This window comes from Sceloporus occidentalis, unplaced genomic scaffold (genome assembly GCF_023333645.1).
Source record: "Sceloporus occidentalis isolate IW3139 unplaced genomic scaffold, rSceOcc1.0.p SCAF_3, whole genome shotgun sequence".
In the NCBI taxonomy this organism is placed as follows: Eukaryota; Metazoa; Chordata; class Lepidosauria; order Squamata; family Phrynosomatidae; genus Sceloporus; species Sceloporus occidentalis.
In genome coordinates, this window is record NW_028316983.1 from 70459600 (window position 1) to 70475687 (window position 16088).

General features: G+C 40.6%; 1 protein-coding gene across 13 annotated transcripts in view; it reads left to right on the forward strand.

The window, feature by feature from the left end:
• PTPRF (protein tyrosine phosphatase receptor type F) overlaps window positions 1-16088 on the forward strand; it is a 686838-nt gene that overhangs the window by 615361 nt on the left and 55389 nt on the right. For all 13 annotated transcript variants that reach the window (XM_089514948.1, XM_089514949.1, XM_089514947.1 and 10 more), the window contains 4 exons: window positions 1536-1653; window positions 9233-9811; window positions 10341-10438; window positions 15369-15622. In XM_089514948.1, the coding sequence (XP_089371074.1) occupies window positions 1536-1653; window positions 9233-9811; window positions 10341-10438; window positions 15369-15622 (1049 nt within the window). The remainder of the gene's footprint in view (window positions 1-1535; window positions 1654-9232; window positions 9812-10340; window positions 10439-15368; window positions 15623-16088) is intronic.

Here is a 16088-nt window from a genome sequence, read left to right on the forward strand (position 1 = left end):
TCAGTGGCATGCTGTTTTCTTATCTGATAAATTCTCTTGTGTGGACTGTGGTGATGAGTACCTCTTTTGCTGGTGTTTGTAACGTGTAGAGTTGTGTGTTTGAGTATCTTGCTTCATATCAATTCATTGCCATCAATTGATTTTGTTCACTCACACAAACTCTGGGAGAAAGGAAGTCTAATTTATAGTTTGATTTTGGTGTTATTCTGATTGGTGTTTGTTCATCTGATTTGTTAATTTTGGATTGTAAATGAAAGCAGTGAAAGAATTGTGCAATTCTTTGACAACCAAGGAAAGCTGCCCAACAACCCAAGGAAGAAATTCTTTGCTGTTTGCACATCACTGCACGTATTTCTTCACAGCTCTGGCTTGTATCACATACTGGCTTCTGTGAATGTGGAGTCATTTGTACCAGTCTGACAAGTAAATGTTGAAATTCTGCTGGAAAGCTACTAATGTTTGCCTTCAAACAGATGGTTCTCAGTGGAATCCTGTGTGAGGAAGGCTTGTGAGGCCTAGAATAGCCTTTTGGCAATTGATCCACCCTTGCATTTTCCGAAGCCAAGGCTGCAATACTAACTTCATTCCCTCAAGTGTTGTTACTTGCTCCCTCTAGCATCTTTATCCTTCATAGTTGTGATCACACCACTGAGGAGGCAAAACTGGCTTTTGCTTCCTGTTGAGTGTTCTGCTAGATCTCTGTTGTTCTTACAGAATGTTCCCTGTTGTCTGTGAGATTTGTTAATTTACTTCCAAGAATAAGGCTATATTGAATACCTTGGCTGATAACAGTGTTATGGCAAGTTTCAAACCAATGGCTGTTGTCAGTCTGTTTTGGTATAAAAATAAAGGAAGATGAGGAGATTATTTTACAACACCTTTAAGACTAATTTACTTTAGCATGGGCTTTTGTCGATTAAAATCCACTTCCAGTGCATTTGAGAAAGTGGATTTTAATCCACAAAACGTCATGCTAAAATGAATAAATCAAGTGGCTCCCCTTGTCAGTCTCACCAATTTGATTGTTGTCCACACCATTGTCATCTGTTGGCTAGACTTAAATGAGCTCCAGAGTGAGCTAAGGACACAGTTTCATGTCTTGGCTGTGTGATTAGGCAGCAGCCTTCCCTGCCACAGATTATAAAAATGTGTCCTTACTTTGAACCTGTTGATTTGAGGAACATGTTCATTATATTTTCATCCCAATTTCTAGATTTTTTTAAAAAAGATCTATCAATGACTCACAGCAATTAAAATTCAATAAGCAGTACAGCCGAATGGTGCCATACACACATGAAAACCCAGACCTCACCTGGGCTGCTCCTTAAATACTAAAAACAAGCCAAACTAAAGAAAGGAAGCACGGGGAAGAAGTGGAGACAGGAGATCAAATTAACTTGAGAACAAATAGTCTAGTTAGGTGTTTTGAACCCAAGTAAATCAGGCACAAATATCTGAGAAACTTAAGTACTCTGATATGCCTAACTTGCTTGATATATACATTAAAAGCTAAAGAGTATCTCCTTTTCCCACAGGAAACTATCATAGGAGGCCTTTTACCTGAAACTACCTATTCTGTCAGCATTGCAGCCTACACCACTAAAGGGGATGGGGCCAGAAGCAAGGCCAAGGTGATTACCACAACTGGAGCAGGTGAGCCATTTCTGCTATAGTCCTTCCTTTGGTGGACAGGTCTGTTTATCCATTTTGAGCCCTTGAATCATTACTGTAACTATGCTATTATTGACTGGGTAGAAATTTAGATTTTCAGAGGAGTCAGGAAGTTGGAAAGGCTCTACAACCTTTATCTCATCTCATAGTTTGCAGCTGGTCTACATGTGGTGGAGAAAGCAAATTGGCTACTCTGTAGAAGAGCAGAACAGAAACTCTTATTTTCCCAAAGGTCACTTCATACATTACCATTTTGTGACACAGATATAATCTCCCATGTCCTCTTCTGTCATCCAGATTCCTCTAGATCATACCTGCACAACATGGCCATAAGTAGGGGCCAAAATTAAAATAGGCTAAACTTGTTTGGGCAGCAGATAGGTTTTAATTAATTAGTTATGATTGATTATCATTAATAACTAATTAATTTGTTATGATTAATTATTAATTAATCATGATTAGTATTAATATTCTATCCTCCTCCTCCTCTGCCTGGTTCTCTCCTTAGGAGAAAGCCAAGTGGTGGAGCAGCCCAGGGCAAGTGTTCATCCTTCCTCTTCCTCCACAGTCTGTCCCTCTCCTCGAAAGAAAGCTGGGCTGCAGAGTAGACTCAGAGGGCGAGTGTTCACTTTTCCTCTTCCTCTGCAGTCCGGCCCTCTCCTCAGGAGAAAGCTAGGCTGTGGAGAATGCTTGGGGACATGCATTCACCTTCCTCCTCCTCCACAACCTAGCACTCTCCACAGGAGAAAGCTGAGTTGCAGAGGACATTTGAGGAGCCTTATTGGAGAGGCTGGCTGGCTGGCTGTTAGCAGCCAGCTACCACCAGAAGCCATTCCACATCCTCCTGGGCCACCAGAAATCCTTTGGCATGCCACAAGCAACTCACAGGCCATATGTTTTGCAGGCTTGTTTTAGATTAAACACTCTTATGCTGAACAAGCATTTGAAACTGCACATAGGTTTCATAGAGTTATTATGCTACTAGATTTTGGGGATATATACTTTTCATGAACTGGTAAAAATATCTTTCTAATCCATCAACTAGGGAACATTGCTATATTTCATGGCAGGAGTGGACAACACAAAAACCACAAGCTATATTTAGCCTTGTGGTTGTTGTGTGCCTTCATGTAAATTGAGACTTATGGGGATCCTAAGATGAACCTATCACATGATTTTCTTGGCAAGATTTGTTCAGAAGTGGTTTGTCTCTGCCTTCCTCTGAGGGCGAGAAAGTGCAACTTGCCCTAGGTCATCCAGTGGGGTTTCATGGCGGTATTTGAAGCTTGTTCCCCAGGATTGTAGTCCAATGAATGAATGAATGAAAATTTATTTATATACCGCTATTCCTACATAGATCATAGCGGTTTACAACATAGAATGAAACAATAACAACAACATATATCCCTGACAGTGCAAACAAACTACCCATACCGATTAAAAAATTATACAAGATATATTACAATCAATTAAAACCATATCATTAAAAGCCGTACAACAAAATAGCTGGATCGAATAATGTGCATCAAGGGAGGAGAGTAAAATATTAAGGCACATGGGGGAAAGCTTGACGGAAAAGATGGGTCTTCAAATTTATCCTAAATAGATCTAAAGAGATGACTGAGCGGAGCTCGTCGGGCAGAGAGTTCTAAATCTGCGAGGCCGAGATAGAAAATGCCCTCTGAGAAGATGAAGAATACCTTGACTTTGGAACTCTTAGCAAATGTTTCCCGCCCAATCTGAGAGTGCGGGGCGGACTGTATGGGGAGAGGCGGTCCTCCAAGTACCCTGGGCCCAAGCCATTTAGGGCTTTATAGGTAATTACCAACACCTTGTATTGTGCCCGGAAGCGAATGGGCAGCCAATGTAGATCTTGCAATATAGGTGTTATATGGCTAGTCCTGGAACATCCAGTGACCAGCCTTGCTGCCATATTCTGAACCAATTGTAGCTTCCGGGTTTGGTACAAGGGTTGCCCCATGTAGAGCGCATTGCAGAAATCCAACAGAGAGGTTACCAGAGCATGTACCACCGTTTCCAGGTCTCCCCGGCCCAGGTAGGGTCGCAGCTGGCGTATCAGCTGAAGCTGATAGCAGGTGCTCCTGACCGTCGCATCCACCTGAGATGTAAGATGGAGCGATGAGTCCAGAAGCACCCCCAGACTGCGAACTGAGTCCTTCAAGGGGAGCGTGACCCCGTTCAGCAATACCCAAGCCATTATACCATGCTGGGCATTTTTTGTAGTCTACTTCCCTCACCCACTCCATTACCACAAAATTTGCCATTAATAGTGGCAAACATCTTACTTTTTTAAAAAAATTGTTGTCATTATACTAAATTGTATTAGCTGCAAAACCCTTTAACCAACTGTTTCTGCTTTGAAAGGTATCTTGTTCTGATGCCAAATAGTTCTCCTGGGAGCATGTTTTAAATCATGTGTGTATGTATGATGTGTATATGCACCACTGCCCAGTCTTTTACCTGCAGACGTTCCACACCAAAATCTTATGGTAATAAATCTCATAAATAAAATACGAGTTCTGTTGCTTCTTTTGTCTGTCCCGATCCTACTCCCTGCCAATTTCACTGGATTGTCCAAAATCCTAATATTACAAGTGAAGGGGGAAACAAGTCTCAATTTATTTACAATGACCTTATGATAATTGTACGTTTTCTACATAGAGGCTATCTCCACGTACAAAATTTGTAATGGATAAATTATTCATCAACAGCTTCCTGGTGCTGCAGAGACCCCATCTGGGGACAGGTGTGTGTGTAAAGTTGTGAGTGTATACATATTGGAATATCAGAATATTGAAATCTTGGGTGTAGATGTCTGTGTCTCAAAAGAATGGAATGTGTCTCCTGGTATGTGCTTGTCTGAATAAGAGGCAGCAGGCAAATGGAGAAAATGGCCCCAGGGAGGCACGTTGGTCAATAGAAGAAGCAGAGCACTGCCCATTTTAATCAGGATTTGGAGGTGAAATCTTCTCTTATTGCAGGGTGCCTAATGGGATAACTGAGAGATTTTGTAGGAGGGCTCTATATAGTGTCTCCTTTTGCTTTGGAAGGCTGCCTGGATTTTTACAGTATATTAGTGAAGTATCACCCTGCTGGCTCTAGACAGTGTGCAGGTTTGGAGTGTATATGTCTGCATATAAACCCAGGAAACCAAATGTCTTTGGATGAAATGACTGCCCACCTCTGCCCTGGATTTGCCAAATATCACTGATTGGTTTGCAGAGTCTCCACTCCCAAGAGATAAACTGTAGTGAAACCAGAAATTTTAATATCTTAATAAAAATCTAGATCAAGCATCAGGGAGTGCATGTTTTGGAAATTTTGAAAAAATTGTTCTCAGCTAGAAGTTGCTAGCATTCTCTGATCCTTTTTCATACTTAGTGACCGAGTTCTGCCAGTAATCTGGATGAATTTCACTTTATTTCCTATGGACTAATATTTCTGGAAGAGTGCTAGGATGGCAAAATGATAACAGATCACAATGAAAAGTCAGAACTACTCAGTACCTATTTTGCTTGAATTTCCCCCCAAAATGAGAACTGTGTACATGCATACAGCAGCAGAGACCTTGGCAAAGCAAATGAATTGAAAATCAAGATTGATAAGGAGTTAGTCAAGAATCACCTCGCTAATCTGAATAAATTCAGATCTGCAGGGCCAGATGAACTGCATTCCAAAGTACTGAAGGACCTTGCTGGTGTACTCTCTTGCCAGAACTTTTGAGAAATCTTAGAGAACAGGTGAGATGCCAAAGGAATGGAGAAGAGCAAACATTGTCCCTCTCTTCAAAAAAAAGTGATGATGATGATGATGATGATGATGATGATGATGATGATGATGATGATGATGATGATGATGATGATCCAGGAAACTACAGACTGATTGGCCTAACCTCAATACCAGGAAAAATATTAGAACAGATTATACAGGGATCTGTCTGCAAGTATCTTGATGATCAGGAGGTGCCAGCATAGGTTTCTCAACAACAAATCCTGCCAAACTAATCTTATAATCTTATATCTTTTGCTGTCAGGGCACTAGTTTGGTAGATATACAAATGCTGTGGATATCACTTATCTGGATTTCATCAAAGCATTTCCTTGCTAATTAGCTTACTTGCTGTTCACCACTATGATCTTTGGAATAGTGGTATATAAATAAAACAAATTATTATTATTATTATTATTATTATTATTATTATTATTTCATAATTCCTTCCATAATGTTTTTATTAGCAAACTGATTACAGGTGGAATAGATAAGAACACTGGATCAACAACTGGTTGGACAACCATGCTCAAACAGTCATCATCAGTGGATGCTCTTCAAACTGGAAGGTCTCAAGTGGAGTACCTCAGGGTTCAGTCTTAGGATCGTTTGACTCTTCAACATTTTTATTGATGACTTAGATGACAGGGTAGAATAAATCCTTATCAAGTTTGCAGATGGCACAAAACTATGTGGGGAGGGAGTTAACACATTGGAAGATGGGAACAGAACTCAAAAGAACCTAGATAAATTAGAAAATGGGCCAGAAATTAATAAAATGAAATTAATTAGAGACAAATGCAAAATTCTGCATTTAGGCCACAAATGCACAGGTATAGGATACATGGCTCAGCAGTACTACATGCAAAAAAGATCTTGAGATTATTGTTGATCATAAGTTGAACATGAGCCAGCAGTGTGATTCAGCCTCAAGGGCTGTCACAGAGAGGCGGGGTAAGCCAGTTCTCTGCTGCCCCAGATAATAGAACCAGGTCTAATGGTTTGAAGTTACAGGAGAGTATAGATTTTGATTAAACATTAGAAGGGACTCATTGACAGTAAGAGCAGTTCAACAAGAGAACTAGTTGCTTATAGAGGTGGTGAGATCTTCTCTGGATGTCTTCAGAAAGAGGCTGGACAACTTTCTGCTGGTGATGCTGTAGCTGGAAGTCCTGCATTGAGCTGGGGGTTAGATCTGATGGTCTATAGGGCACCGACAAATACTGTGACTCTTCTATGACTCAAGTGGTGCTTACTTCCATTTCTACCTATATTCCAGATACCACAATAATACTTTCAGGCTCATACTCTTGTTGGCATCTCTTTTTCATTATCTTCACTCTTCTTTATCTATATGTCTTCTGTTCACCATGATGTTAATGTGTCCACCTAAACCAGTGAAGCCTGTTTCTAAATATTTCAGAACTAGGTAGAACTCACACAACAAACTTCGTTACAAATTAGCCAAATCAGTTCAGTTACTATCTAAAGCAGTAGTTTACTATTGTGAATTGACTCTTAGTGTCAAATCCAGCACCGATATTAATAATGATACCTTATCACTTTACTGACGTGGAATAGTTTTGCCATTGATGGATCTACATGCCATTCTTACATGATTTGGAGCAAGGATGTGTGTCTTGTGGGTGGAATTGAGATATGAAACTATTCATTTTATACAGCAGGTGTTATGCTTTGAAGGGAGCAGCCCTTAATTTGTGCTACACATAGACGATTTGGAATCCTGTTGCTGCTCAGCCATCACATCAACATTCCTAGCAGGAACCAGATCATCAGCTCAAACACAGCACATTTTGATTGCAAACAGCATGCCACGCTCTCTCAACAGCTCGCACAGGTGGTGAAATTATAACGATTGCTACGAAAATTGCCTGCATCACGCTAGGAGAGATTCCAGATCTGAGCCTGGGTACATCCTCAACACTTTTTGCTGGCACTCAGACTTCTTTAGCTTATGGCAGTATCTTGTACCTTTTTCCTCCCTGTGTCCAAGTCTCCTCTTTGTGCACCTCCTTCTGCAAGTGCCAGAGTTGAAGGAGTGGTTGGGAGGATGCATTAAAATTTGAGAGACAGTTCAAAGGATGTTTTGAAGGCAGTATCCAATAGGATATTGATTTCAGTTATAATGCCAGGAACTGCTACTTCTGGTTTTATTAACAGGTTATTAATAAGAGATTCATAACTGCTAATGTAAAAAGAAAGAAGGAATCTTGTGCTCCCTTTAAGACTAATTTATTTCAGCCTAAAATTTCTAGGGACTGCAGTCCATTTCCTCAGATGCATGTCATGAAGCCTCAGTAGACAGACATATATACAAACACAGGACAGGGAAGGAGTGAGAAATGTCACAGAAATGAAAAATAAGTTGGTATGGTGAAAAATAGGTTGGTAAATAAATAGGTAACACTCTGGTGAGAAGGTAAACAGCGTTCTGTGCAATCATGCTGGCCACATGATCATGGAGTAGTCTCTGACAATGCTGGCTCTTCAGCTTAGTAATGGAGATAAGTACTGCCCCCTATCGTTGGACATGACTTGACAACCTTGTCAGCGAGGAATAACTTTACCTTTGTGATGGTAGGATGACTATGTCAGTATTAGTGGTGGTTGTAAAGAGTAGTTAAAAGGCAAATGCACCAGGGTTTGATCTCTGCTTGACAATGGACACCCATTTGGTGATCTTGGGCAAGTCACATACTCCCAGCCTCAGGGGAAGGCAGTGAGAAACCTCCTCTGAACAAATCTTGCCAAGGAAACCCCATGATAGGGTCACCTAGGTTCGCCATAAATTGTAAACAACTTGAAAGTACACAACAACAAACTTGTAGATATGTCTATCTCCTCAGCCTACATTCTGTGTATCTGAAGAAGTGGAATTAAAACACTGCAACAAATTGATTTGTCTTAAAGGTACCATATTTCTTTTTTTAAAACTGAAACAAATTAATACAGCTGCCTCTCTGAAAACTGTAGCTAATATTGTTTAAATAAAGTTCCCTAGGATTTGGTTCATTCTGAATTTCAGTGCTTCAGCTACTAACCCACTGCATTAGCAGTCTCTGTGAATTCTGCAGTTCTGCTGCCACAAAAGTTTTTACAAAGTATGGCACTTCACAGAATTCAAGTGCAGAGTCTTGCTAAGAGATGTAAACTGTCTGTCACCATTAACTAGAACTGGAGTGGGTGGGCGCTGTTTTCATGTTTTTTAATTGTAGACATGCCACCACAAAAAATTCAAATTGCATGGCCAGATAGACCAAGCTGTACAGCCAAAATTACATTTATTAAATATATTTCATTTAATCGAGCCATACAAAATTGGCTTTTCCATTATGGGATTTAATTTTTTGTTCAATTATTTTAATTATGGAATGTAAAGACCTGGAAAGGTAAAGGCTAAACTATATGCTGAAAAATGTAGTATCTTTCAAGGCTGAACCACTTCAAATTACAGGCAGCGACTTGCATTTTTTTTAATGTTATTAATGTCAAATATCCTCCTCCTGTGCTAACACTGGATATAATGGAGAAGCCTTTTAGCTTAGATTTCTCTTGTGTATTCAGTGAGGTTTTAATGTGACTGAACGTTCAAGAATGGAATTTTTCATCTCTGGTCTGAAGTGCTACCGTCCAGGAAGGCCCATATCACTTGTAGTTCAGCTGGTAAACCTGCTTGGGTGAGAGACTCCAAATAGCCAGAGTTTGCAGTCCTACCCACCCACAGCATGTCATCCCTGTTTTTGTCTCACAGTCCCAGGGAAACCTACCATGATGATCAGCACCACATCTATGAATACAGCCCTAATCAATTGGCATCCACCCAAAGAGATGATTGGGGAGCTACTGGGCTACATGCTACAGTACAAACGTGCTGATGAGGAGAAGATGACAGTCATTCAGTTTGGGAAGAACGATGATCACCACACTGTGACCGGCCTTTACAAGGGTGCCACCTACATCTTCAAGCTGTCTGCCAAGAATAGAGCTGGTCCTGGGGAGGAGTTTGAGAAGGAAATCACTACTGCAGAGGAGGTGCCAAGTGGCTTTCCCCAGAACCTGCGTGTTGTGGGCCTTACCACTTCTACCACTAAAGTGACCTGGTATCCACCACTGCTGGCTGAGAGGAATGGAAAAATAACCAACTATACGGTCGTCTACAGAGACATTAACAGCCAACAGAACCTGACTAATGTTACTAAGGAAACAAGCATCACTCTGGCCAACCTCAAACCTGACACAACTTATGACATCAAAGTTAGAGCCCATACTAGTAAGGGAGCTGGACCTCTCAGCCCCAGCATTCAATCTAGGACGATGCCAATGGAACAAGGTAGGCACCTCCTGCTATAATCAGATACTAACACCCTTTCCCCCAGCAATAGGTCAGAGATAGCCATTTTTACTTAACTGGGCTTATAACCAAGGATGGGGTGGATGGGCATGGGCATAGAGACTGTAGGATTGCTTTTTTAAAAAAAAATCAAATATACTATTTTCTCTTTGCACCTAAGAACTGTGGCACAATAACATTGGTGTGCTTCAAAAGAGCTTCTTTGAAGAACCAGGACCTAATAACAGCTACCTTTTGATCATGATGAAGAAACAAAGGGGAGAGTGAAAGGTGACAGCTCAGGCTTAACCTCCCACCTGTGTACTTAGAATAGTACACAGCTTTTGCACTGGGAGATTGATTGAAAAGCTCAGGTGTCCTTCTAAGATGTGAAAGAACTTTAATGTAGCTAACTGAAAACAGCAGCCTCTGTTTTTGCTTAGGAGGGTGGAAGGGCAGAGGTTGGGATTGGTTTGTATCTCATTGTTCCCTCACAGGGTACACTCAAAAGGATTCTTTCTAATTGTAGTGTTTGCAAAGAACTTCCGTGTCAGTGCTGTGATGAAAACATCAGTTCTGCTGAGCTGGGAGGTGCCAGAGTCTTACAAATCTGCAGTACCTTTCAAGGTAAGGGAATATCGAGTCATGGAAGGAGCTCTGATCTAAGTGTAGTGATAATGCTTTTCCAGTCAGACTCAAACCTGGCTGTGCCTGGTTAAAATTAGCAGGAAAGAATGAGAGGAATGCTTCTTTGGAAATTCTCAACATAGGGGTTTTACTGCCATTAGCCCAGTATTTGAACATGCTGTGTGAGCAAACTTGGAGACAGTCCTGGGGTTTGGTGTCAGGATACAATGGCAAGGTGCACTCTCTTCTCCAGGCCAAAGTGTACTTTTCCTCATTACTTTCATTCTTTATCACTGAAGGTGTGGTTAATCAGAGACTGGGCATGTCTTCGAAGGGTAAAAACCTTTGCATTCCTGGCAAAAATTTCTTAGTTCTCATACTGGTCTTGAAGAGTCACAGAGACCCTTCAGATATTACTCTTGTTGGATGATACCCTCTGCTCTCTGTCCTGATTTTAGCTAGTACCAAAATTCTTCATGATCAACAAAAAAGACCAAGGGATCTACTCCTTGAGGGAGAACTGTTCTAAGGAGCTCTTAAATACAACTTTATTTTACTGGGAACTGCATTTTTTGTGAACCCTCAAGTAATAGGGGTGATTTTTCTACAATGCTACCATATGGGCAGAAGCCATTAAATCCTCACACCACCATTAGAGAGCAAAGGAAAATGTAGCTGTGGCTGCTTTTCCTTACTGGCAAAATGACAGAAGAATAAGCAGTCTTCTTATCAATGGAATTCTATAAGAGGAATTTTATCTTAAAAGGTTAGTTCTTTGGAGTCATTCCCAATGCTGTATGACCAGAGTGCTCTTTATCCAGATGATGAATCATCCATTCACAAGGTCTGGTGTGGTTACCATAGTTGAGATTATGAAAGTGATAGGAGAGTTGACAACAGTTCCTACTGCAGGTTAGCCTTGCTGAAGCACCAGATGGTGTGAGTGGCCTGCTACTGAGGAGCAGCCATGCAAACACAAGGCGTGAAAATGAGCTTTCTTCTTCCTGATGACAATCATAGACGTCCAGATCATGCCAAAGTACCAACAGACTAGTTGGCCCTGTAGCAGCTGTGATCTTTGGAAACAAGAACTTTGCAAACAGGACTCCCCTCTGTGCCTGGCTATTTAATTCAGGCATGCAGGATGCCAGGCCAAAGCCTAATAATGCTGATAAATCTCCATGGGAACAATTAGCATTATCTACACTTCATAAACAGCCTCACACTAAATCTACATCCCAAAGGGTGTCATCTTTCTCTTTAACAGATTTAATTAAACCAGATATTGTTCTGATTTGTGAATACTGAAGCACAGGGTAAATCTCATGGTATTTTTATTGGTGGTGAACTAAGACCTCTGATTTTTTTTTCTGCTAAAAATCAATAATGAGATTTTCAGTTCTCCTCAGGGAAGAGTCATTGCTTCATCTGGTCCAAGAGATAAAACTCCCTTCAAAAAATGACTGGTCCTGTGGAACGAGTGTGAGATGATGTTACTCCAAGAATCTTACTGTGATCTGAACCCGATACTGTCCCTGACCTAAAAGAGAAGCTGCAGTGCTTGTGCCTGATGCTAAAATGCATTTTGAGATTATATCTTGTTTGGTAATAAGAGTGGATTTTTTAAGACATTTTCATGAGGATGTACTGTACACATAATATTCTCAGCTTTCACTCCATGATTTAAAACTGACCTTCCCCAATCTGGTGCCAACCCAATGTTCTGGAGTGCAGCCTATCAGCCTATCCAGCACAGCCAGAGATTATAGAAGATGCAAGTTGGAAAAAGCTTGTTTTGAACATGGCAAATGTTTACTAACAGATTGGTTTTTGCTTCTTTGACAGTAATGGCTTGCCTCACTTATGGGGCTTTCAGGGACTGAGAATGAATGACTCACCCAAGATCATCCAGTGGGTTTCCATATGCAAGTGCGGAATTACACCCTGGTTGCAAGATTCATAGTCCAGTGCTCAAATCACTATGCCATACTGGCTCTCACCACTGTAAAAGCAAATCAAAAGCCTGGATAGTGAGACAGAGACAACCAGCACTACACTAGACAACCCCCATCTCCCAACCCTCTTGAATGGACAGTACAAGATTATGTCAATAAAATATATATCTCATTTTGCTTCACCTTCATACCAAGCTGGTTTTTGGAAGGACATCTTGGACACTGACCACCCAGCTGTGGCAAAATGATGTATGATTTCCCTTTCTGGATCTTTTTACAACTTCAAAAGAATGTATTATTGGGTGGAAATTCTTTTTGCTCATTCCCAAGGTCTGTTATTTCTATTGTTTATACATTTATTTTTTGATAAAACTTAATTTAAAAAAATTAAAAAATGGATAGTACAAGGGTGAAACAGCCATGAGAGGAAAAGGGATTCCATACTCTGCCCATGTATGTGCATAGAAACTAGCTCAGCTCAGCTGTAATGTGGGCACTAGTAGTTGTTTGAGCATGAGGCTTGGGGATCAACACATGTGTTGAGGATTCACTTTGCTCTTCACGCAAGTGTTGGGAGCTTCCTGTTTGATCAAATTGAATTCTTTGCTTTTGTACTTGCTCCTTAGATTGGACTGAAGTTGGGCAGAGACCTTTATTATTATCCAACATTAGTTTGACTGTTGGACTATTACTCTGGAGATGAGGGTTCAAATCCCGGTTTAGACTGTTGATACTGTCATTTCTTTAACATATTCCTGCAATGCTTGGCACCCAGAGCAATCCAAGGAGATATAAAAAAAAATGCAAGAAGTACACCTAAACCAAATTAAAACAGCCACAGCATAAAACCAAATATAAAACTAACTGCAGAGGATAACAGCAGTGAAAAAAATCAAAAAGCATCTCTGTATTTTTAGAACCAAGGGCTTAAAATGACTTAGATACCACTTGGCAACAAAAAGCTGAAAATGTAGATGCCAGGCAAACCTCACTGGGAAGGCCATTCCATAATTCGTATGCTTCCCACAGAAATTACCTTCTCCATAATAGGTACCTGCTTCACCTTAGTTACCATACATATCTAGTGAAGGGGCTTAAAAGATGATTTTAGTGTCCAAGTATGTACTGTGTGATTCAAATTTGGTGTGGTAACCTGATTCTAAGCTCCATATGGCTTTGAATGTTAATTATAGCTCTTTAAATTGGACCCAGAAATGGACTAGCTATCATTCAGAGGACAAAGCAATGAATCCCATTGTGGGAGAAAGACGGGATATAAATCTTTGAAATAAATAAGAAATAAAAATAAACATGTATCAGACAACCCTGATTAGCAATCTCGCTTGTCTTGTTTGGACTAATTAAAGTTTTGGGGATTTAAGGTAACTCATATATGAGACATTGCAGTAAACTTACTAGGGTTTGGATAAATGTTTCAATTGATGTATCAGCCTAAACACTAATGACAGTGCCGGATTCAATGAAATGCCTAAGCTATACAACTGATTACTGTATATACTCATGTATAAGTCTATAAATTTTAGTCAAAAAATTGATCAAAAAACCTGAGTCAACTTATCTATGGATCAATCTAAATACTATGCCTTAACTCTTAGATAAAAGAAGGAACCATCCCCTGGTGAAAGGCAAGAATGCAATCTGTCCTGGAAGAACTGGCATACACACCCCTCCCCAGTTCTCTCATCCATCCAGCCTTTAGTATGAGCACAAACAATTATGCCTGCTGGAAATTTGTAAATTCTTTGACGTTTTTTTCCTTTGCTTCATCCTTTAGATCCTTTGTTACATGTCCCTAAGGTTTTCCCTCTGCTTATCCATGGGTCATATCAAAATCTATAATTTTGAGCCCCAAACCTGCCCTTGACTTATACACAAGGTCAACTTATAGTCGAGTATATACAGTATTTTTAGAAGGAGAACAGCCCTCTACAAACCAAGATAAGCTGGGCAGATAATCATCATATAATCGTAACAGCATTCATGCTATTTTATCTGGCCCAAGTCCCAGTTCATCAACCTTAATCCAATCTTTCTTTTCCCTCACATTTGTTCAGAACTAGAACTAGAACTGGACAAACTGAAAATGAGAGACAGACCTGGATGTCACATGCCCAGAGTGTCTCAGCCAGTAATTTAATGTTATATTGGAGAATATATAAGATATGTGGAACCCCCATAACATAACTGCCCATAGTACAGAGCAGTTGCATTCCAGCACCATCTTCTGGAATCAGCTGTCCAAGTAGGAATAGAACAACAGTTGTGCAGCATCTTCAAGGCTGCACCCAAACAGGCTTTCAGAAGGAAACTGTCAGTCTGGATGGGGCATGCATGTCCTTGTTGGACTGCAAATCTCAGCATTCTTCACAATTGGCTATGCTTGCTATGGCTCCTGGGAGTTCCTCTGGAAGACCACACAATTCCCACCCCTGCTTATGTCAACTGTTGTCAACATAGTGCCCTTCTGAATTTTTGGACTTCAAATTCCTTCAGCCCCCAGCCAGTGGTCAAGAATGCTCGGAATCATTACCCAGCACATATGTAGGATACCTGGGTTGGGAAAGACTGGGTTATGGTTCTATCACATCTAAAATGTCCAGCAGGAGTCAACATATTTCCCCATCCCTCTCTAATCACAACCAAGGTAGGTTCTGTTCAAAATCAACCTTGACTGAAATGGATCTAGATAATCAATTATATATTAGAGTGCTAGGAGCGTGTGGCAACCATGATCATCTAGTTGGGCTCATTCAGGTGAGTGGTGGTCACATTTAAGAACAACGTATAGTACCTTCTTTAGTGCCTCTGGATACTTCATGTAGTGAGAAGACTATGAAGAATGCCTAGAAAAGCCAGAGCTGAAATACAAGAAGGGACTCAATCAGTCCTTCATCAGTCCTTTTCTTAGAGAAGCCTTATCAACTTGAATTGTGGTGACTTTCCATTACTTGCAGATTCTGTACAATGGTCAGACTGTGGAGGTGGATGGGCACTCCATGAAGAAGCTGATTAATGACCTGCAGCCCGACACAAATTACTCCTTTGCACTCACAAACCGGGGGAGCAGCGCAGGGGCACTGCAGCACCGGGTCTTCATCCGGACAGCACCTGATGTCCTCCAGAACAAGCCTGTCTCCACATATAAATATATCCATAATGGACAGTTTACTCTCACTCTTCCCAGAGTGAAGACTGCTGTGCCAGTCAGGTATATATTTTTTCCACTTCTGTGCTTCTGTTTGATTCATTGGCTTCTTGCTCTCTTCTTCCAAAAGTAGAACAGAAAATAAATGTCAATGTTATACATGCCTGTTTGGGGGATCTCTCCTGAGTACCTGACGAAACATGTGGGTTTGTCTGTGAACATGCTAGCTGTTGACTTACAGGTGTTTTAGTCCAAAAAAAGTGGCTTCTTCACACCCTGGCTTTAATCTATATGGAGAGAAAGAAACAGAAAAGACCTACATTATGCATCGAGCTGCACAGTTATTTATAAATCTAGCCTGTGATAATATACCAAAGGGTTTAGGGAAATTTGACAAAAGAATTTGGTACTGACTAAGGATATACTGATGAGTTTTGTAATTGTGCTGGCCAAATGGCTGTAATAAAGTTTACATTGTTATTATAAATCAGGTATAAGTAACATGTGACTCGCAAGACGTTGGATTACA